The sequence below is a fragment of the Prorops nasuta genome, unplaced genomic scaffold (assembly GCF_024137725.1).
Source record: "Prorops nasuta isolate Cenicafe-Biocafe unplaced genomic scaffold, Cenicafe_Pnas_1.2 PNAS00033, whole genome shotgun sequence".
NCBI classification, from domain to species: domain Eukaryota; kingdom Metazoa; phylum Arthropoda; class Insecta; order Hymenoptera; family Bethylidae; genus Prorops; species Prorops nasuta.
In genome coordinates, this window is record NW_027116830.1 from 729,014 (window position 1) to 753,239 (window position 24,226).

The following is a 24,226-nucleotide window of genomic DNA, read 5'->3' on the forward strand; positions in this document are numbered from 1 at the left end:
TTAGGCTTAACCAAATTTAATTAAAAACATAAAAATAGTGAGTTTTGACGTCATATCCGAATTATTTCCCCCAAAACTTTTCATAGGTTGGTATCATGCTTACGGCCTTCAGGTGCATTCAGCGCCCTTTTTACTTATTTAAAATGCAATAAACGAATAACGCGGCAATTATGATTAGCCCTAAATTTTTTTTATAAAAAAAGGTAGTTTTATTTTTGCCTTTACAATTTTTATACAAAATTTAATTTTTTTTCGAGGAATTATTAGCGTAAGGTAAATATTTAAATTGTAGGATCTAGGGGAATCGTGGAAATTCGGCTTAAGGTAAGCTGGTTGCTGCCTGTTGGTAATTGGCTGCTCGCTCGGCTCCTTCAATCACAAATAGTCCCATTTCCGAAGTGCTCCGAACGTCACGTAAATGGCGAAGTGTATGCGAGACGACACCAGAGGAAGATAAGAAGTTTTGAGCTCGGAGGAGAGCTAATTCGGTCCGTTGGTGCATTAAAACACTTGCATCGATAACGGGCCGATTTGATTGATAAACTTGAATTGTCTTTCGTGCTTTTTTACAAAACGTCTTGCGAAGAATGGCGACCTGACCCTTCGGAAAGAATGGAGCACTGTGCTAAACGGTATGTGTTCCTACGTGCAAGAAGGTCGCATCTCTGTTGAAATACGGATAAATTTCTTTTTGAAAATTTGATTGAAAATTTAATGATTGAGCTGAAATCTTTTAATGCTGAGAAAATCTACCCGACATAATTTGCTGCAACTTTATTTTTCTCGTTACAATAAATTTTTTTTCGTCATCCTTTGTACTCCATTGGCAAATGTGATGCTCTGCTTTTTACGGTATTTTTCAAACCACGTGTGTCTATTTGTTAGGCATTAAGTTTTCAATTCCATATCTATTATCGCTTCTATTGTTACACCGTATCGTCGAGTACGATGATTCATAGGACCTGTAACTCTTGGAATATCTACCTATATTTTCATTGCCATGAACATGAGTAGGAGAAAGTTGTCAAATTCTTTATGTAAATACATCATGAAATTTAATGCTTATTGTTTTGGCGCCTTCTTATAGTGAGATTGAAATAATTAAAGACTCTTTTCTTTATACATATGCTTACTTGATAGTATATACACATATTTGTAGATTTTTAAAAAAATATATATGTATATATGTAAAAGACATAAGTTGAATTTACATTGTGATGTGTCATTGCTTTTTCAGATTATCACTCTGAAATTCATTTATTGGTGCTACTAAAAATACAAGGTTAGCAAAGCCAAATGTATTATTAATTTTTTATTACTAGTAAATATACTAATGGTTTGTTAGAAATATAATAGATTGATAAAAGTATAGCATTTTATCTTATAGGATAATTTTATTATTAGTTTTCACTAAATTAATTTATTATACAGATGGCTGACGTAGATCCAGAAACATTGTTGGAATGGCTCAGTATGGGGCAAGGAGATGAAAGAGATATGCAATTAATTGCCTTGGAGCAATTGTGTATGCTTTTACTTATGTCGGATAATGTTGATCGATGTTTTGAATGGTAAGTGAAAATTTTGAGACAGAACCTTTCTTGTACATTAAAATTCTGTTCTTCTACAGTTGTCCTCCTCGCACATTTCTTCCTGCTTTGTGCCGTATCTTTTTGGATGAACTTGCACCAGATAGTGTTTTGGAAGTAACTGCTAGGGCCATTACTTACTATCTGGATGTTTCAGCAGAATGTACTCGCAGAGTAGTAGCTATAGATGGTGCTGTTAAAGCTATTTGTGGCCGTCTCTCTGGGGCTGGTCTTGGTTCAAGAGCGAGTAGAGATTTGGCAGAACAATGTATAAAGGTATTGTATAGAATTTTTTAGGGCAATGTTTGAAACAAAATATTAGATGTGAAATAATTTACTTTGCATGCAATTTTAGGTATTGGAACTAGTATGTGCCAGGGAGGCTGGTGCTGTTTTTGAAGCTGGTGGTCTCCCATGTGCGTTATGTTTTATTCGAGAGCATGGAGCACGTGTCCATCGTGACACTCTACATTCAGCAATGGCTGTGGTATCGCGACTGTGTGGTAAAGTTGAGCCCCAAGATCGGGCTTTACCAGATTGTGTCGAGGCATTATCAACGTTACTCAGACACGAGGACGCGCATGTTGCGGATGGAGCACTTAGGTGCTTCGCATCGTTGGCTGATAGATTTTCTCGAAGGGGAACCGATCCTGCACCATTAGCATCTAATGGATTAGTTTCTGAACTTTTATATAGGTATGCCAACGATTGTAAAGATCTTCTCATAGTCATGAAATATCTTGTTACTTCAAGAGAATAATTAAAATAACTGTAACTTGCTCTTTCAGGTTATCAAATGCAGCAGGGTCTGGTACAGCTGTGGCTGCCACTTCTGGCAATCCAAAGACTCCTCCACCATCAAGTACAGCAACAACAATACCAGCTCCAGAACCCAAGTCTTGTGCATCTGTTTCAACAATAATAAGTCTTCTATCTACTCTGTGTAGAGGATCGCCCTCTATTACCCACGATCTCTTACGATCTGAACTTCCCGATGCAATAGAAAAAGCTTTGAAGGGAGATGAAAGATGCGCCCTTGATTCTATGAGATTAGTCGACCTTTTATTGGTCTTGCTATTCGAAGGTAGATCTGCACTTGGTCGAAATCCAACGGGTGGCTCTTCGGGTCCATTATTACCAAGACTGAGGCGCTTGGACAGCGCTTGTGAAAAATCTCACAGACAACTAATAGACTGTATAAGGTCGAAAGATACAGATGCTCTAATAGAAGCAATCGATTCTGGAAATATTGAGGTTAATTTTATGGACGACGTTGGTCAAACTCTTTTGAATTGGGCTTCGGCTTTTGGTACACAAGAAATGGTGGAGTTTCTGTGTGATAGAGGGGCAGATGTGAATAAGGGACAACGCTCGTCCAGTTTACATTATGCTGCCTGCTTTGGAAGGCCTGCAATAGCTAAAGTTCTGCTGAGGCATGGAGCTAATCCAGATTTACGCGATGAGGATGGGAAAACGCCATTGGATAAGGCTAGAGAACGCGTCGATGAGGGACACAGAGAAGTTGCAGCTATCTTACAATCTCCGGGAGAATGGATGCTTCCACCTAATCAAGAGCACAGAAAGCAAGAAGCAGAGGTAGAGGAATTCACTGAACCAAAGGGTGATCCTGAAATGGCTCCTGTATATTTGAAAAGACTATTGCCAGTATTTTGTGCGACTTTTCAATCGACGATGCTACCCAGTGTTAGAAAAGCGAGCTTGAGCTTAATTAGGAAGATGGTGCACTATATCCAACCGGATCTACTGACAGAAACTTGTGGCTCTGATGAAACTGCAGGTTGCGGTGCTATTTTGGTAGAGGTGATTGCTAATGTGTTAGATAACGAGGTGGGTTAATAATTAAAAGATTTTATTTACAATATATTATGAATAATTCTTATTTATATAGAAATAAGTTTCTAAGGTCCCAGAATGCGTGCAGGCAGGCAGGCAAGTAGACAGACGGTACAAGTGATTTAGATAAGATTGTTCGCAGGAGGTTGAGATAGTAACGGTGTCAACGCCACCACCTCCACCTTTCAAGCCGATCATTGGCCCAAAATTGCCCTGCCTTACGCCGCGCAAGTCTTGCAGTACCCAGTACTACATTATTGATAAGACGGTAAAATCCGACGCATACTATTTGCTCACGCTATCCTGAAGGCCCTATGTTTACCCTTTCGTCCCTGTTCGTAATCTACAAATTTTATTATGACTATTAATTACTATCATTGCATTAGAATCACGTCTATATTTATTTACCATTAACAAAAAGTACTTATTTTAATCGAAGCGTGAGATCTAACATACTTACGCATGGCTCACAATTACTGTGCTCAAAAGTTTACTTGATAGACTTTAATCTCAAGTATCTGCAGCAGCACCATAGTATGCACTGTATACCATGGCGTGGAAGATTGTTAACAATGAGCAATGGTGCTAATATTAATAATGATGCGTAACGCGTTATAATTTTGGCATTTAACTTGGCATTTGAGGACAGCTGTTGTTTTGTATTGAAGATTGAGCAAAGATGTCTGAAAAGTCTAAACGAGGAAAATGAAAAGAAATGAAGGATTGGCAAGACTAAAAAGTGATTCCCTTCTTTTAGCAAATAGCCAGTTGTCCACTCCTGTCGACTGTCTGCCTGCCACTGGTGGGATCTAAGAGCTCCTGCTTCATTTCGAGTCAACTACAATACCTTTGTTGGCTCGAACGTAAATTTGTGTTATATTGTGTCATATTTAACATGGCTATATAAAACAGTCATTGACACTACTGCTTTGAAGTAAATAATTCCATGTAATCTCGATGATCATCTTGTTTCATTAAAGAAGAAAGCTGAAAATTATTGTTTCATCAAGAGTTTAAAAATGGTCTTCTTTATTAACAGGAAGACGAAGATGGTCACTTGATTGTTCTGCAAATGATCCAAGATTTGATGATAAAGGGGAAGGATGAGTTTTTGGAACATTTTGCTCGATTAGGAGTGTTTTCAAAAGTCGCAGCACTGGCTGGTCCACAAGAGACTGTACCTGAGCCTGAAACTGAACAGAATCAATCTAGCGAAGAACAGAGAATGGAGGATGCGAGAGAATTGTTGGTTGGCCGAGCGTATCACTGGAGGGACTGGTGTATATGCAGAGGTCGAGATTGTTTATACGTCTGGTCGGATGCCGCCGCCTTAGAATTGTCAAATGGGAGCAATGGATGGTTCAGATTCATTCTGGATGGGAAATTGGCAACAATGTACTCGAGTGGAAGCCCCGAAGGAGGAACAGATACGACAGGTAGGTGCTGCGTATCACTGTCAGCAGCATTTAGTTCATTGATCAGTGTATCGTACATTTTGTCACTGTTTCTCTACTTCTTGTAATATTTCCGCAGTCCCCTCACCATTTGCGCTATGCATATTAGCTCTTCTCCAATTATTTCTCGAATGTTTATCTATTTCATTTGTAATTAACGTTTGCGAGGGGAATAGTTTAGTGAATAACTGGTTTTACTAACTGCCTACAGGAAAGGGGAGGAACACAGAGTCGCTTACTACCGAAGGTAGGTACTATGTTCAACTCCTATAGCTGCGCATGGTCTTTTATCCATCACTTCAAAGTCAGCGGGTGATGCATAGGCTTTCCCTTATCTAAGCATGACCTTAGCATCTATCGCTGTAACATATCTCGACTCAATCATATTCACCTTTTGAATATTTCCCAAAAAGCATTTCCGTATCATTCTCTCGTCATTTTTCAGAGAACCGGGGAGAATTCTTGGAGAAACTACAGAGGGCTCGTATGCAGGTGAAACAGAATTATGTCAGCCAACCAGTGCTGTCCCGACCCGGTACTACAAGGCTGTTGGTTGGTAATTGGGCCCTATCGAGCAGAAAGGAGAGCGAGCTTTGCATTCACAACAGCGAGGGTCATCCTCAAGCTACCATACTTAGAGAAGATCTGCCAGGTTTTATTTTCGAATCAAATCGTGGTACCAAACACTCTTTCACAGCAGAAACAAGCTTAGGTAACTAATTATAATTTGATATGTTTCGAAATAGATACGCTTGTTATTTAATTTGTACTACCATTTATTTTAAATTTTATTCCGTAAAATAGGACCAGAATTTGCAGCAGGTTGGGCTGGAAAGAGAGGAAAACGATTACGTTCAAAGATTGAAGCAATTAAACAGAAGGTTAAAGTCCAGGCACAAGACATTTACGAGCGATATTTCAAAGCTGCCCAAGCACAGCCACGTGGTGTCGTAGCTAAGCTTGGTGCAATTGTTAGTCAAATTGAAAAAGCATGTCAGAAACAGCAGGCCGGTCGTCGTGAGTGGCGGAACATACTGCAAACTGCTTTAGAGGAACTAAAAATATTGTTAAATGAGGAAGGACGAGTTTCAGCTTATGAATTACATTCTAGCGGCCTTGTACAGACGTTACTCTCATTATTAGCCGCATCACCTGGTCCACAGCCCACAACGTTAAGAGCAACAAAATTACGAATGCAGAGGATAGCTGTATTTAAGAACTGTTTCCAAGCTACCGATGTTAAAAAGGATCATAATTCAGCCAAAACATTAGTGCATAAACTTGTTTCAGTTTTAGAGTCCATTGAAAAATTACCCATATACTTGTATGATACACCAGGCTCTGGTTACGGATTACAGGTAAATATTTAAAAGAAATGAATACTCGTAATATTTAAAAAATAAAATAGGTAATTAAATCACATGTTTTGTTTTTGAACAGATATTAACAAGGAGGTTACGCTTTAGGCTTGAAAAGGCAGCAGGGGAAAGTGCTTTAATAGACAGATCGGGTAGAAGTTTAAAAATGGAGCCATTGAGTACGATTCAACAACTGGAAAACCACTTACTAAAAATGGTTGCTAAGCAATGGCATGATCACGAACGGTCAACATTTACTTTTATTAAAAAACTAAAAGAAGGAAACAAAATAGCATTTAAATATCAGCATGATTTTGACGACAATGGTGTTCTTTATTGGATTGGAACTAATGCAAAGTAAGCCAATGAGTTTATATTGCTACTTGTCTGTATAAATTATTATTATTAACTTACACAATTGAAACTATTCATTTACAGAACTTGTCCGGAATGGGTAAATCCTGGTCAATATGGTCTAGTCGTAGTTACGTCCAGTAATGGAAGGAACTTACCATACGGGCATCTCGAAGATATTCTTAGTCGCGATCCATCAGCTTTAAATTGTCATACCAGTGATGATGAAAGAGCATGGTTTTCAATTGATTTAGGCCTTTGGCTTATTCCTAACGCCTACACGTTGCGTCATGCGAGGGGCTATGGAAGAAGTGCTTTGAGAAATTGGAAGTTTCAAGCATCGAAAGATGGAGTAAATTGGACAACTTTATATTCTCATCTCGATGACGGCTCTTTAAATGAACCTGGTAGCACTGCTACATGGACATTTGATCCGCCGGCTGATGAAACTCAGGGTTGGCGACATCTCAGATTGCAACAAATTGGAAAAAATGCTTCTGGTCAAACACACTATCTGTCAGTATCCGGATTTGAAGTATACGGAGATGTAACTGGCGTCTGTGAGGATTTGGGACGTACAGCCAGAGAGGCTGAGGCCTGCGTACGAAAGCAGAGAAGATTTATTAAAACTCAAGTTCTTCGGCATCTGGTTACTGGAGCGCGAGTGGCCAGAGGTTTGGATTGGAAATGGAAAGATCAGGACGGTATACCACCAGGTAGGTACAATAGGCAAACCTTTAATTAGGTTTTACCTATAGCTAAATAAATTTCCATATATATATATATATATATACTATAAACAATTCTGGTTTTAGGCGAAGGTACAGTTACAGGAGAGCTACATAATGGTTGGATAGATGTAACGTGGGATCACGGAGGATCGAATTCTTATAGAATGGGTGCGGAAGGAAAATTTGATCTGCGTCTTATTGGGACTGGCGTTGAAACGGATGGAAGTGCTAAAGCCAAAGGTGGATCAGGAGTTTTAACTGGTCGAAAATCTAGCAGTACGCCAAGCTTACCCGATTGCACGGAAACTGGTTTGCGTAGTTCGGTTGCTTCTACTGATCAAGCAGCGAGCGCAGATAATTTAGCAGCTAAGGTACGTTATTTATTAGAATCAATATCTTTTCAAAAAGTTATTGTTCTCATGGTTTATAGCAAATTATGAATCTAAATGTTAAAATATATTTATTTTATTACAATTGGCAGCAAGCGGCAGAGTCAATTGCGGAAAGTGTATTATCAGTAGCCCGAGCAGAAGCAGTTGTTGCCGTAACTGGTGAGGGTGGAGCTAATTCAACAGGAGAGCTTTCTGTTGTTTTACATCCAAGACCTGATACTACTGTAACCAGTGATTTAGCTACTATTGTTGAAAGTCTTGCCCTTAACACTGAATGTTCTACTAACAGTAACAGCAATCGTGCGTCTAGTAGTTCCAAGTTTCTTTCTGCCGTTCGAGCCAATAAGGTGAATAATCATTATTTCATCAAATCAAACATAAATTGTCATTTAGACATCATAATAAATATTATATGTTTCCCAATTTAGCAGTCTGGAAGTAGCTTATTGAGTCTTGAAGCTACCGAGGTTTTAGACCGCATGCGAGAAGGTGCTGATAGGTTACGAAATAACACAAATAGTTTCTTGAGTGGTGAATTATTAGGCTTGGTACCAGTACGTATTAGCGTATCTGGCGAAGCAGATGAAAATTCAATGAGAATTAAACCATTTAACGTAGCCAGACATCATCCAGGAATAACAGATGGTACGTTAACAACAAGACATGCAGTTTACGACCTGCTACAATACGTTTTCCAATTTTGAACTTAATCTTATGATCCTCATGAAAATGCTATTATTAATCAATTTCATCCAGATTAATTAATTACCATATTAGACGTAACCTTGATTTTTTCCTTCTAACTAGCTGCTAAAGAGTGTAGTCGGGACAAAGAAGCCAGTTCCTCCACCCAAAATACTGTTGGTGGTTGTCCTGTCGTGGTCACAAATCCTATGTCTGTATCTGTACCCAACCTTGCTTGCTCCGATGCTAACAATACTTTAGAGCCAGCATCAGCCACTGGTTTGCTAGAAACGTTTGCTGCCATGGCGAGACGACGAACTTACGGTTAGTTTTCACCCTTTGTGTATCAATTAATTATTTTAACTTATCTAATATGGTCTAATGTAAAATCGAAAATTATAGCTTATAAAATTCTAATATGCATAATTTAATTTATTATTTATAATGGGGAAAAGTATAGAGTAGTATGCATATCGTGCAACGAAATAGAAATAACGTTTTTAGGACCTACAGGTGGGCAGCATATAGCTTCTAATTCTAATACTGGATCAAACTCTCGTGGACCTAACTCTGTGTCGAGTCTGGTTCGTTTGGCATTGAGCTCTAACTTCCCTGGTGGCCTGCTTAGCACTGCACAGAGCTATCCAAGTCTGACGAGTAGTGGTCAAGTTGCTGGTAGTGGTGTTACAACTACAACTGGAGCAGGTCTCGGCCAGGCACTGACCATGTCCCTTACTAGCACGAGCAGTGAAAGTGAGCAGGTAAGATTGTACTTCTCTTTATATATATTTGTATCTCTGAGTAGTAACTTTGAAACTGTTAGTTTCAATTATAATTTGAACTAGCTGTCAAAAGTTTAAGCATGACTTAGACTATTGATGAGAAGGAATCGAGTAATGCGAAAAAGATACTTCTCTTTAATGTAATGAGCAGTTGTGGCTTCAGGTTAGTCTCGATGACTTCTTGGATTCCTGCGGAGTTGTACCTGGATCCAGTGCCGGAGGATGTCGAACCGTTGAAAGGCCGACGCTTCTGACAGAACTAGAGGACGATGAAGACGGTCCTTTGGAGGAGGAAGAGGATAACGATGAAAATGATCAAGAGGTATGTTCAGTATAGTACCTCTGTAATAAACATAATTGGAAAAATTTCTTACCAATCTATTGTTCATTCGAAATATTAGGAGGATGATGAAGAAAACGAAGAAGAAGCGGACGGATGTGAAGGAGAATACGAAGAAGTGATGGTCAGCCGCAATCTTTTGGCTTCATTTATGGACGAAGAAACGCCATCAAGTAGTAAACGACGTGCTTGGGATGATGAATTTGTTTTAAAACGACAGTTCTCTGCTCTTATTCCTGCCTTCGATCCACGACCAGGACGAACAAATATTAATCAAGTATGCTAATGCTGTTAACAGTTTCTACAAATAGCTTATGGTTCTAGTGGTCATATAAACTAATTGTACCAATTATCCCTTTATTAGACAACGGATTTAGAAGTTCCTCCACCAGGAAGTGAAACCCAAACGACTACACGCGTAGGTACAGCACCAATGCCAAGGCTTTCATTAATATTGAAAGGCCCAGGATTACCCGGTGTGCCAGATGTTGAGCTACCTCTATTAGAACCACATGCAAGTATATTCCAAGCAGTTCAGGAACTGATGCAGTTAACTGAATTAGGCACTAGACAGGAGAAACTACGAAGGATATGGGAACCAACATATACGTAAGTTAAAAGAAAACAATATATACTGAATTCGTGAATATTTACCATTAGAATTATGGTTGTAATGTGTACCGCATTTTGTTCATAGAATTATCTATAGAGAAGCAAAGGATGAGGAATCATCAGGTCGGGCAACGCCTATCGTTACACTCTATTCTCGTAATCCTGGTCAGAATTCAAGTGTATGTACAGTGGAAGATGTGTTGCAACTGTTGAGACATGTGTTTGTCATAAGTACCATGAGAGACGATGGAAAGTTGATAAAAGAAGAAGAAGCATCCGAAGAGGGAGACTGCTGGGTACACCCAGATGATTTTACGTCCAAAAAGATCACGAATAAAGTAGTACAACAAATTCAAGATCCACTAGCATTAGCCGCGGGTGCATTACCAAACTGGTGCGAAGAATTAGCACGAAGCTGTCCGTTTCTACTACCTTTTGAGACGAGGCGACTGTACTTCAGCTGTACTGCCTTTGGTGCATCTCGATCAATTGTATGGCTCCAGACTCAACGCGACGCTATTTTGGAGAGACAGAGAGCACCTGGTTTGAGTCCTCGGCGTGACGATAGTCATGAATTCCGTGTTGGCAGGCTTAAGCACGAGAGAGTAAGTGTGCCAAGAGGAGACAAGTTACTAGACTGGGCGGAGCAAGTATTAAAGGTGAGTTCTTGGCCTTATTTAACAAGTTAATATCAAATGGATGAGGAATTAATTAATATATATCATTACTTTTTGTTTTTTTGTTTCAGATACATGCAAGTCGCAAGAGCATACTCGAAGTTGAGTTTGTAGGAGAGGAGGGTACTGGATTGGGTCCTACACTAGAGTTCTTCGCATTAGTCGCTGCAGAATTACAACGAAAAGATCTTGGTTTGTGGTTGTGTGATGATGAGGAGCTTAACAGCAACGAAGAACAAAACTGCTTGTCCGGTGATGCAATCCGGCCTACTGGCTACTACGTGACACGGCCTAGTGGCTTGTTTCCCGCACCTTTGCCCCAAGATTCAGTAGTTTGCGACCGTTCGGTTAGATACTTTTGGTTCCTCGGCGTTTTTCTAGCCAAAGTCCTGCAAGACAATAGATTAGTAGATTTGCCATTATCTCGTCCATTTTTAAAACTAATGTGCCGCGGTGATATAACGAACAATGTTAATGAGAGGATCGGCCTGAATGGTGTGACCCAAGAAAGTATATCGTCTAGTATGGCAAGCAGCTTTATATCCGAGGAAGGGGAGGCAGACACCGTGTCATCGACATTTGAGCCGTCACCATGGTACGATGGATTGTTGGATATTGATGATTTGGTACACGTGGATCCGGTAAGAGGAGGATTTTTGAAGGAAATACAGAATGCAGCAGCTAGAAGAGAGAGAACGCTTTCAGAAGGTAGGACTTCAGATGACGAGGACTCCATTCGTATCATTCATCCCTCTGGTGCATCAGTAGCTATAGAAGACATGGCGTTGACGATGACGTACTCGCCAAGCTCCAAAGTTTTCGAGCACGATCACGTAGAGTTGGTTGAGGGAGGATCGGAAGTTTTCATCTCCGTGGAAAATGCCAAGGAATACGCAAATCTCACTGTTAATTATTGTCTTGATCGTGGTATCAGTAGGCAACTAGAGGCCTTCAAATCTGGCTTTTCAAAAGTTTTTCCAATGGAGAAATTACATGCTTTCAGTCCTGAAGAAGTTAGAGCTATGCTTTGTGGAGAACAAAAGCCGCAGTGGACTAGGGAAGATTTACTCAATTATACAGAGCCAAAGCTTGGTTATACAAGGGAAAGGTAATAAATTTTGTTTTTCACTTTCTTATTTTTCTGATGCTCTGTACATTTATTACAGATTGATAATTTTCTATATCTTTATTTCAGTCCGGGATTCCAGCGATTTGTCAATGTATTATTATCGCTGACTGGTTCAGAGCGAAAAGCCTTCTTGCAATTTGCAACTGGCTGTTCTGCTCTCCCTCCTGGTGGCCTATGCAATTTACACCCCAGACTAACTGTTGTGAGAAAAGTAGATGCTGGCTCCGGCGGTTATCCTTCCGTTAACACTTGTGTACATTATTTGAAATTACCAGAATATCCTACTGAGGAGATTTTGAAGGAAAGACTCTTAGCTGCTACTAGGGAGAGAGGTTTTCATTTAAATTAAACCGGCTTCTGCCCAATCAAGAAACTACTTTTTGACAAACGTAATTATTTGCTCGTGAATTTGATGAAAAAGTTTAGTTAAATATTTGAGAATTTGTAAAATGTAGTTGCAGAAAGCGTAAAATTGGCGGCTAATAGCTCGTTAACATTATTAGTTAACATATTAAGGATTGAGTGCAGAAGTAAACTAATTGAGTACGCTACCTGGAGTGGAAGATTAACATGCTAGAAAAAATTTAATTTTGTATATATTTTAATACTTAAGGCTGTTAGTGAACGTTTTAATTTCATTTACAATATCTGAAGAACACCAATGATTTTTGTATGGTTAATGCTATTTTTTCTTTTCAATAATTTGCATAGTTATGAATACATCACAAGTCTTTTTAAAAATCTTTTTTTACGATTCGAATGTAATTTCATATATACATAGATTTATTTAATATTTTGCTTAAAAATATGTTTTCTTATTATAAGAAATTAAATTGATAGATATTTTTTAGCAAAAGGTAAACATCTACGAATAACCGTTCCAGGTACTACCACGTTAGAGTATCAGTATAGTCCAAAATACCGAGGAAAACTATTTTCTCACGAAGTCATATTTGCGAATATATTCGAGTGTATTTCTTAATCGTACGGAACATAACGTTTACAGTTCCTTATTTTAGAATGGATCTTTGTATACTATCTTCTCTGTGAAATATTATGCTTCAGAAGATGGTTCTTAAACAAAAAGAAACAAGATTTGAAAAAAAATGCAATTTTGCCGAAAACTTCAATTTTATCATTGATAAATTACGCCCATGATATGCGCAAATATCTGAAGCGTTACGTGAATTCACTGAGTGGTATTTATCAAAATTAAGTAATTATAATTGCAAAGTGCTAAGTTATAGATTGCAATTAAGATATTTCTTACCATTGAGACCAATTGTTACAGTTTTTTGAGTGTTTATCCCTTTTCATCAAGTGTCTTTACGCAATATGGTCTTATAAGGCACCGATGTTTTACAAGTCAAAGGAAGAGAATATTTAAGGAACCAAGCATAGGGAAATGATGATCTTAATACAACATGAAAATTTGGCAAAACTGAGCACTCTGCATCTTTGTACATTATGCTACTTAATGCTCACACCATAACTTTAACTATAGACAAAAATCAGTATACTTGTAATGATAGCATCTAGGAAAAAAGATATAAATATAATATAAATGTGAGAAGAGATTGATTAATTAATGATATTGACATGAAAAAATAGTTACTATTATTACTGTAATATAAATTATTATTGATCCCTGGGGAGATGAATAAAACAAACATATGTTATAAAGACCACCTGATTCCTAATATTATTATTACAATTACTATCAAGAATATAAACCATATATAATGTGTTTATATATATAAGGTAAATAACATCCACAAATTACTTTTCTATTAACAAATACATATATTGGTACACAATTGTTTTACCATTTAAACATCTTTCAAAAAATTAAACATTTGTTGTCTAAGCGTAAATAACATCACGAATTCTTTTGAAGAATTGTTCTTAGCTGTATACTTTGTTTGTCTTAAACATATAAATTTTATTTATTGTTTCATAATCTTGCTTGAGTGCATAATCTTTTATTATCTTGAGTTGTACTTCGATGCTCCATCCCTAGTCACTTCTTGAGAACATTATTAGCTTCGGCACGTTCCTCTTCTAATTCCGCTGCCGTTACGTTTAATTTTGATCGTGCAAAATCGCTTATTGATAATCCCTAAGATATTAAAACAATGATTTGATTTTATAGTAAGTAATTTATTATCAAGTAAAAAATACGCATACCTGAACAATTTTGTACTGTTTTTTTTGAACTGTAACAGGAAATGAAAATACAATATCCTTGGGAATTCCATAGCTTCCATCAGAAACCACACCCATGCTGACCCATTCGTTGGGCTTAGTTCCAAGCCACCAATCTCTCATGTGGTCTCCAGCAGCCTTAGCAGCCGACATAGCAGATGACATTTTTCTGGCAGCGATTACTGCTGCACCGCGTTTTTGAATTGTTTCAATGAAAGTAGTATTTAACCACTGTTCATCATTTATAGCTGCAACAACTGGTTTAGTGCTGGTGGATGTAGTTACAATTGCATGTGCAGCATCAGGGAATTGGGTTGAGCTATGGTTACCCCAAATTGTTATGTTTTTCACTTTATCCACCTGTTTAACATTACAGAATAATCATTATTTTATAAATTGTTTAAATTAGAGTTAGTGAAGTAAATACTGCAAAAAAGTACCTGCACACCAATGCGTGCAGCCAAAGCAGCTTGGGCACGATTTTGATCCAATCTGGTCATGGCAGTGAAATTCTCTTTTGGAATGGATGGAGCGTAGTGAGAACAGATAAGAGCATTGGTATTGGCAGGGTTTCCAACAACCAGTACTTTAACATCTTTGCGTGCATATTTATTGAGGGCATCACCCTGTACTTTAAAAATTTCAACATTGGCAGCAAGCAAATCTTTACGTTCCATTCCTTCCTTTCTAGGCATAGCTCCAACTAGGAAGGCTGCTGCTACATCCTTAAAGGCTTTAGCAGGATCAGCTGTAGGTTGCACATCTGCAAGTAATTTGTTCAGTTAAATATTATATTTTTATTAGTTTAACAATAAATAAATTAACAGATTGTGCCTCTGAGGAGAGGAAGTGCAAGATCCTCCAATTCCATAACAACGCCATCTAATACTTTCATCATTGGTGGTATGTCTAATAGTCTCAAATTTATTGGCTGATCAGGACCAAACACTGATCCTGCAGCTAATTGATAAAGTAGAGAATATGCAATTTGCCCAGCAGCTCCAGTTACAACAACGTTAATTGCTTCAACCTATAAAAAATTATTTTAAACAAATTTCTTAATACAAATTAATACATTTGTTAAATTATCCAATCTCAAAAATATTTTTTTATCTAGGATAAAGGAATAAGGGGATAAAATTTGTTTAATTTTAATTCTACATAAATGAAGGTCGACTGTAGGTTATAACAATTAAGTTCTGCATTCATTTCTCAATATATTGATGGAAAATTATTTTTTAGATATTTTATGAAATTTATGCAAACTATTGAATTACTTACCATTTTAATAGAAAAAAAAGTTGAATTAATTGCGTTGATTCAATGTCTTTGGCCTGAATGAAGAGGTACTAAGGTCACTTGACCAGAATGGATTATGGAGCAATACTTTCAATGGCTTTACGTTATATACATACATATGTATGTAATGTGATGTAGCCTGGAAAATATATTCGGAACTCGAAAGATTACGCTCGAGCCGGAGACCCAAGCCCAACACTCACTATCTGCTATCAACCAATAGAAATTAACCTTCTCTGAATTTAGTAGATACTAACCTAACCTCTATATAATCTTAGTTATCATTGCTTTTCTATAGTGAATATTTCTTTTATCATTTTTGTTACATAATGCAACATTTTCTTCATACAAAAACTTATATTTCAATGAAAAATAAACAATAAATTCTTTCTAAAATTGCCAATTATATAAACACAATCATAATCTGATATGCTATATTGATACATGCTTCTCTCTCTGATCAGTTCTGGTCGAATTATTATTTATATTGAATATTAACAGTTATGGTTTTACTTTATATTATGGGAACTATAGGTAGTTTACCATTGTAGTCGAATGGTTAGTTTATCGGAATTAGTCGAACCGTCTCTATGAATAATTTTTTATCTGTTTATGAAGTGAGTCATAATTATTAATTAATAGGATATATTTTTAAGAATTAAGTAAAATTGACATTTGTGGATTTAGTAGTCTGGACACTTGGAATTTGTGTTATGCCATCCATAAATATATTGGTCTTTGAAACTGTTTCAAGTTCAGAAATCTGAATCTGAACTTCGAACTTGATAGACTTGCCCCGCTGTCTGAAAGAGAAAGACACCTCAAGCTAATTATATTTTCTTCCGCGAGAATGCTCAATACAAGAGAACGTTTGTCTCCGTTTTTTCGCGCGCGCGTATCCTCGTCATTTAATATTTATTTTACATCGAGTTTCTCTTGAAAAAAGTTGAAACAAGGCCTCCGCCCTCCGGCGCTCTCGAGGTGCTGTGCAGTGCTGTGATCGAGCGGAGCAATAAGTCATTGCTATCGATGTGTCTTGGCAATCACTTATATGTAGATTCTAAAGAGAATAAATAGAGAGTAAGATGAAGAGACATTGTAGTTACGATACTATTGTACCATAGCTGCATAATAATTAAATAAAGGTAATGATCATTTGAATGCGATACGATATTCCACGTTTTAATGTAAAAATATTTTCGAATGAGATACTTAACAAAACATAATAGATATCGGTGTGAAAATATAATTGGTTCACGTATGGTGTGTAATAGATGGACTTGATTTCGGAGATGCCCGAAGGCTCTAAGGTACGAAAAACCGTTCTTGTTTTTTTCTTTCTTGACCAGATTATGTGCATTTAATTATCAAGTGATTGAAACGCATCCGACCCGACGTTTTAGCACGACGACACTCAGCAATATACAATTATGTATATCCGGATGCTCCGAAAATGATTATTATTATTGCAAAAATAGAGGTCAAGGGAATTCTGAAATGTATTGACTACGTAAGATAAGCACGTAGATGAGCTACCATTAACAATTACCCACGTATCGTCGGAAACCTCCGATGCTCCATGATTTTATATACAACATTGTTACTGTGTTTATTACACATGTTCGCTTCAAAATAATACTTTGACGGGTGCGACTGGCAAGTAACTATCTTAAAGTAGAAGTGTCTAAGGAAAATTAAGTACTTAGGCTATTATACATACATGATGAGATTAGGTCCTCTTTATTTAATTATACTATCGTATAATCCAACCCAGAGAACTACGTTTCCTCCCACACTGGGTGGTTCATTAAAAATTCTATACAATAATAAATATTGATTTCCCCTTCAGTAAATTCGATTTTGCAATGGAGTTTACAGTACTACTCGTTAATTTGACGCGATTCTTTTTAGGCGAATGAGCGAACTGCCTTTGCTACTAACAGGCTTCACAATCAATCTAATATCGTTTGGATATTGTGAGAAAAGCAAAAACTTATATATCACCCTTACGTTCGTTAGGTAGGCGGGATATATAGGAAAAATAATTTGTATGTGACACTGAAGTCACCAAATGTTTTATCCCTCCGTAGATCACATACACAAATATATTCAGATTTAAAAAAAAAACACAAGATGGCTAAAAATTTGGCTCGTATGTTTCATATGTCCTTGATTCAAACTACTTATTGTATTTTTACGAAAATACATTTTCCAAAACAATAAGACTAGTTTTTATTTCTTTTCTCTGTCAGCTTATTGTTCTGTTTTGTTGCCATCCATATCTGATATTGCTTGTATATATACATAACATATATAATTGATTTAAGATTTGTGCTAAATACTGAAAAGAAAAGAGGTTGTGTAAAATCTAAAAAAAAAAGAATAAATCAGGAATTACGCCTTTGAAAATATCAATGATTAAAATATCTCTTCCTTTATTTGACTATACTGGATTTGTTGAAAGTTGTCACAGTTACATTAATTAGTGGAGTATCACAAATGCGCGTTTCGCAATAAAAACTATACAAAATAATAAACCTCGTTAGACTTGTCTTGTCCTTAATGGAGTATAAAACATTGAAAAACAAGACGCTGTTTTTAGAAAAAATTTTATTCTCATGCACGACCGTGATTTTGAGTATTTGTATAATTATATTATTTATAGGAGTATTATTGGGATCTGACATAGTTGAAGCGCTCCAAGGGGTAAAAAATAAAAAGCAGAGGAAGCCCAGGTTTTACATTGATTCTTATGGATATTTTTCAATAAATTGTAATTTATTATTGAAAACCTTACAACTTTTGAATTTGGGAGAAAAGTTTGTACAGATATTTTTCATCGAAATCATTATAACTTTCCTGTAATTTCTATAGACATTTAGGACCGATTGTTCCACCTATTGGCAAACGTCTGGATAAATTTATCCGTTTGGTAAAGCTTGAAATTGAATAGAATTTACTACAGTTTGTCAATTTTACCAAGCAGATAAATTTTACCAATAAGTGGAAAAACCGGCCCTTAGATATTTAGGCTTTCATGCGCCATATTTGTTTTTTTATTTATCTATATATATAGACTCCGCCCACGTGTCAGATCCCAATAAGTGTTGCATTTAACAATAAAAGATAAAAAACTGTACAGAACAACACGTATGACTTGTATCACCACGTACCACACTACACTTAAGATAATATCTTGATGAAAATGATGGCAAAATAAAAATGATTGAATTCTCGTGTAAAATCCATTACTTAATAAAAGTTAACTTATTTTTGAAATGTTTCATAAATCTCATAGTGCGTGTATCATTGTAATGTTTGCTGATATGATAAAATTTAACGTCAGGTAAAAACTCGTATCCTTTACAGAGACACACCAATATGCGAGTATTATCTAAAATTAAGCTATGGTACGAATTTCATAAAGCTTTTTAAGTGAAGTTATATATAAATATAAATATATAAATATAAATATATACATATAAAAAATATAACACTAAAGTATCTATTCCTTATTTAAAAATGAAAAACCTGGACGGAACGAATCCTCTACTTTTCCAGGCCAAATATTCGTATATATATAACTATATGTACAAAAATATTTGACCAAAAAAGCAATTTAAAATGTGCAATTATAAGGAATCTTTACTTCTTATAATTCATATTATACATACAGTATCATGCTTATCTACATTTTCATTAATCACAGCTGCGGTATTTCAAGTTTTTCAATTGCATAAGCTAATCGAATAAGCTTCAGATGTTAATAAAATCTCATGTTGCACGGTAAAAGAAATCCAATGCCCAGAATACGTCAAGACATATATAAATATATATCAAAACGTTGACTATTAGATCATGAATATTGACTCTTGTAATATTGCAAGAAGGGTTTTGTGACGATTACAATTTAGCAAAAACACTTTTTGACTTTTGAACTAGCAAACAACTTGTTGATTGTCATATGATTGATATTGTGAATTGATTATGTTTTGAACAAATTATTGAGGATTTGTAAAACGCCGCTATTGTGCTTTCGTAGAATATCCATTTTCGTCATTGACCTAGTCCTTTATAGCTTCCTTCTTGCAACAATCCGAGAAAAATTTTAAAACAACTTAAATTATGAGATCTGTTGTCCGATAATCCCATAAAGGGTTATTGGAAATATTTATATTTTCAGTTGGCATTGAAGATTGTCCTGCGACCAAGCTATCAAATTCTGTCTATAATGAAATAGTAAACAAAAAGTAAATATTATCACACATTTAAAACTACTCAAGAAAGAATAAAATGTTATTACCTTATCCGTGAGTGAAAGACCACTTGATAGATATTCTGAAAGTTCTGTGTCAAACATTGCTAGTTCAGCTGAATCCAATTGATTTAGATCAAATTGATCCTGTTGATTATCCAAGTCCATAATGCTGGATGGTCCCGCATCCGTATCAGCTATAGTTAAAAAAAGCATTATCCAAACAGTCTTTAAAAATACGAAGTAATAGGTTCAATTAATTATATTCTTGTGAAACCTTTTATAACGGGTGGTGTCGAGCTGTTTCCAGATGCTACATCATTCATGCCCATGGGTTCTGGAATTGTTGGGTTTGAAACCACTGGTCCATGACGTACCTTAGTTGAAGGTACTGGATTTGATTCTTGCAATACTTTCAAAAAGGGATATGATGATGTAAGATCCAATTGTGGTGGCAAACACTGTGGAAACAGCTCCGGGGTTATTGGAGGTAAAGTGAAAGAATCCTTTGGAGATAGTTTGCATTGTGGGGATGCTATTGGCCTAAACAATTTTATTCTTTTGTTGAAATGTTTTTTCTATTCTATCTTTATTTATTATTTTAGTAAGTTATACATACCTTAGGCTGTATTTACTAGCTTTAGATTGAGGCGATGGATCTCCCCCTTCATGTGGTGGGTAACCGGAGCCACTTGGCACTGGACTAGAATAAGGAGAAATCGCTACTGATTCTGGCTGTTGTATATAATATTGATGAGGTAGAAACGTTGCACCTATAAGTTATTACATTTAATAAAAAATTATTTACTTTGATCCAGTGATCACCAACATAAACCATTTATTTTAATGCTGTTAACCCATTCCTGTAACATTTATCTCAACTATAACTAAATTGCTTTGTAACAATAATTATAAGAATTGCGACTAACTTTCATAGGGTATTGACAGGACCTAATATTCAATTACGATTGTAATTGGTACAAAATAATTCTGCGAGCTTGGCTTGTTATATTTACGTTTGGTACAATTATCTGTTCGCGAGCCTGATTTATGATGTTTATGTTTGGGCAAAATTTTCAGCACGAGTCAGAATCGTTAACCCTCTCGCTGTGAACAAAAATGTATAGGTGTAACCGAGTAGCGGGTCAGATTTTTAATATTTTTGAACCTAATCTATATAATTTTAGAATTTTTTTAGACGTAAATGCATGTATATACGTTTTTTGGCTTGCGTCACGAATCCGTGCCGCTCGCACCCTTCGAAAGACTGGCACGTGACAGACCCGTGACATTCGCAGCGAAAGGGTTAAATTACGGGAAGGGATTAATAATGCTGCTGATAATCGTTATTTCACCATTGGATAGAATGATACAATAATTGGAATGCAGGAAATCGGTGGTACAATTAGGGAGTCAACTAAAGAGAATAAACATAAAACTAATTATTAGTAACTACAGGGTGTTTTTCTAACGGCGGCATATACATAAGAGATTCGTGTTAGTTGATTATAGCACTCGGAATGATGAAATCCGAGAGCGCTGATTGGTCAATCTCGTATAGTACCAACCTAAACTCGGCCATTACCAACAGTTGGATGACGAAAATGAGTGAGTCCACCATTTTGGTGTGTAGAAGTGTTTACATGCTAATTGTAGCAGAAAGAAGTGTAAAATGGAAAAATATCAAAATGTTAACGTTACTAAAATAAAAATTTAATACAATGAATGAAAATTAAGAATATTCGTACTTTCCATTCATTATTTTTGATTTTTACTTTAGTAACCTTACCATTTGAAATTTCTTCATTTTACACCTCTTTCTGCTACGATTAGCATGTAAACATTACTCCACACCAAAATGGCGGATGGATCTCATTTTTGGTATCCAACTATTGATAACGGCCTATTATCTGTTGGCACTACGCAATATTGACCAATCAGCGCTCTCAGATTCCATCATCCCGAATGCTATAGTCAACTAACACGAATCTCCTATGCTCCGCTGTTAGGAAAAGACTCTGTATATATAATACACCTTATTACAATGGATTTTCTAAGTCGTGAATATCTCCCTGTGTACTGTAAAAACAAAAAGAAGTATTATATTTTTTATTTAAAATTTGACTCGATTGTTATAATAATTATTTTTCGAATATTATCTTTGCAATGCAAAGGAATTTGTATAATAATGCTGGTTAGTTAATGATGAAGCTGCTGATAATTATTTCAATATTGACTTCTCAGAAGAAGGATAGGTTTTCACTGTAAAAGCGCCGAATTCAATCACGACTTATTTAATATTTTAATTGTGCAAAAATTCAATAATTTACTATTAAATTTACAACAGTCAATGAATATTCAAAAGAAAAATGAAAGTTCTAAAAAATGTAAAAATTGGTTAAAAGAATCATTGTGTTTTTTTTAATTAAAGTATAAATATAATATGCTTGTAGAAACATATGGTTAACTTAGTCTGTTGTACAATTTTAAGAAAAATGTAGAAATATTGCTGCCAAAAAATATATCCCTGAAGGGTTTAATATCAAACAGTACACAAAAAATTATTTCAGGACAGTATCATGCATATACCAAATGATAATGTACAAATAACCATTCTCTGTACTAGCTGAAGAACTTTTTTTGTAAATTACATGAAAGTACTCACGCTTTTCTGCTTCCTTCTGAAGATGCCTCATGACCAGAGCATTTGGGCTGTCATTAAACTTTTGCCTCTTACGCCTCATCCAATCAAGATCATCTGCAAGTGATTGTAAATTAATGACTGCTCAGCATCGAATAAAAAGAATTTACTTTTTCCATAATTTCTTTCATCACCCTTTTTTAATTGGAACAAGCGTTATATCAAAGAAAACGAGAAAATCCTTTAACTATACAAGCTCATCTCAATGCCTTGCAATTTATCTCTGGTGAACATAGAATCGTTATCTAAATTCAGACTTCTTATAAGGTTGTGCAAATCGCTTAATGTTCTTAAAGTGGACATTTTATTGTTTGATCTTCTAACACTGAAGCCATTATTGTTAAAAATATCGATGTTTCACCAGAGTCTCGAATTAAAGTTGGAGAAAGGAGCAGATTCCATGGGAAGAATCTTATTGAAAGTGTTATAATTCGTTCTTTTCCCCGCGAACGCTTTCTGCAATAACCAAAAAACAGACCTACCTGAACCTAGTGGTAACATCTGAAACGGAAGTGCTTCACTAGTCATCCCATTCGATGGCCTTCTTAGTTGGATAAAAACCTGAACTGGCTGTTCCACTTGCTGCTGATGATAACTCGGTGTCCTAAATGCTATTGCTACCTATAAAATTTAATAAGATATTTACTTTTTCCTATTATTCTTTCAAATTGTTTTTGCTTATACTTAAAAAGTTGTATTACTTGTTTATGAACGTGAGCTGGCTGAAAATCTCCATAGCCTTCCCAAAGTACTTGACCATCCTTTTCTTCGAAAAACTTTACTTGAATGTCTTCTTTTGCTACTTTTTCACATAGTAGCATCATTTCTGTGCCACCCGCTACAGAAGCACAGCTGTGACTTAGCTTGCAAATTACCAGGTCTGACATTGCTTCTGTAAAAATTTATTAATTCAGACCAGAATATCTTCTATTCCATAAGTAATTATTTTTTATTACTTGGCAATGAGTGAATTACTTTTGTCAAAAATAGGATTTGATACAACAGGAAGTAAAGGCTTATTCATTTTTCCTTTTTGGGTTCCTTCCACAAACACTTGAAAGCACAGTCTCACAGCATTCAGATCTATAGAGTTGGACTGTGTTTTATGCTCAAATCCAGCTATAAAAAAAGTGATTGATTACTATTTTAATAAAAGAGTTATTAAAAAAATAACATACTTCTGTAAGGATCAACTCGCATATCTTCTCTTGCCTTCAGTGCATCCTCAATATCCTTCTTTTTTACACATTGAATACCGAGATTGGCAAATGTAAAAATCATATTGTCAGTGTTAAACTCCAATGCACATACTCCTTGTTTACAGGCCTCTTTACCTACTAAATTATGAGGATGTGGTCTGTAAGGAGGATCTTTTGTGACACAAGAGACAATAACCACTGCTCGACCTTTATACCCCACAACCTAATGATTATTACAATTAGTGCAATAGTGATTAATGTTTACTGTAATATAAATAATCGTGTGAAAAAACTTACTTTTATAGTAGGATATGTTCGGTGTTCAGGTGAACTATTTACCCCTGGTATACTTCCAGCAGATCTTCCTTCACATTCATAGCGAAATCTGACAGCCTTTCCCGCTGGCTGCTCCACTATCTCCACATACGGTCGGTCTGCTTTCTCATTATTCATCTCTATTGCTTCCTGATAAAGTTTTTGATTAACTTCGCTAAATTTAGGATCACTCTTAATCACTTCAACTGCAACAAATAGTACAATGTCCAGCGGCGTCAACCGCATCAGCGTCCCCAACTCCGCCATTTTGAATGATGCTACTATGGCGCAGCTCT

General features: G+C 36.1%; 3 protein-coding genes across 7 annotated transcripts; 1 reads left to right on the forward strand and 2 right to left on the reverse strand.

Moving 5' to 3' along the window:
* Nucleotides 1-404: 404 nt before the first annotated feature.
* Ufd4 (ubiquitin fusion-degradation 4-like) lies at nt 405-13,642 on the forward strand. Of its 5 annotated transcripts, none has more exons than XM_066743642.1 (24): nt 405-632; nt 1,238-1,282; nt 1,432-1,571; nt 1,631-1,865; nt 1,945-2,285; nt 2,378-3,437; nt 3,586-3,711; nt 4,483-4,879; nt 5,109-5,144; nt 5,343-5,609; nt 5,702-6,255; nt 6,338-6,612; nt 6,694-7,325; nt 7,425-7,711; nt 7,822-8,079; nt 8,161-8,377; nt 8,540-8,740; nt 8,921-9,177; nt 9,350-9,520; nt 9,600-9,815; nt 9,903-10,147; nt 10,236-10,809; nt 10,899-11,935; nt 12,023-13,642. In XM_066743642.1, the coding sequence occupies exons 3-24, from the start codon at nt 1,432-1,434 to the stop codon at nt 12,303-12,305; spliced, it is 7,809 nt and encodes a 2,602-aa protein (XP_066599739.1). In that variant the 5' UTR covers nt 405-632; nt 1,238-1,282; the 3' UTR covers nt 12,306-13,642. The 5 variants fall into 5 exon arrangements, with proteins under 5 accessions (XP_066599739.1, XP_066599740.1, XP_066599741.1 ...); XM_066743643.1 differs by having other exon boundaries at nt 8,164-8,377; XM_066743644.1 differs by lacking the exon at nt 5,109-5,144.
* On the reverse strand, nt 13,631-15,593 carry Mdh1 (malate dehydrogenase 1). Its single transcript, XM_066743652.1, has 5 exons — nt 15,443-15,593; nt 14,996-15,191; nt 14,602-14,924; nt 14,144-14,521; nt 13,631-14,075 (listed from the first exon to the last, which is right to left on the reverse strand). The coding sequence occupies exons 1-5, from the start codon at nt 15,443-15,445 to the stop codon at nt 13,977-13,979; spliced, it is 999 nt and encodes a 332-aa protein (XP_066599749.1). The 5' UTR covers nt 15,446-15,593; the 3' UTR covers nt 13,631-13,976.
* Nucleotides 15,594-17,878: 2,285 nt separating this feature from the next.
* Nucleotides 17,879-24,212, reverse strand: LOC136783460 (embryonic polarity protein dorsal-like). Its single transcript, XM_066743647.1, has 10 exons — nt 23,913-24,212; nt 23,595-23,838; nt 23,392-23,535; nt 23,118-23,308; nt 22,899-23,037; nt 22,381-22,473; nt 20,335-20,488; nt 19,993-20,258; nt 19,764-19,912; nt 17,879-19,686 (listed from the first exon to the last, which is right to left on the reverse strand). The coding sequence occupies exons 1-10, from the start codon at nt 24,195-24,197 to the stop codon at nt 19,579-19,581; spliced, it is 1,773 nt and encodes a 590-aa protein (XP_066599744.1). The 5' UTR covers nt 24,198-24,212; the 3' UTR covers nt 17,879-19,578.
* Nucleotides 24,213-24,226: the final 14 nt, after the last annotated feature.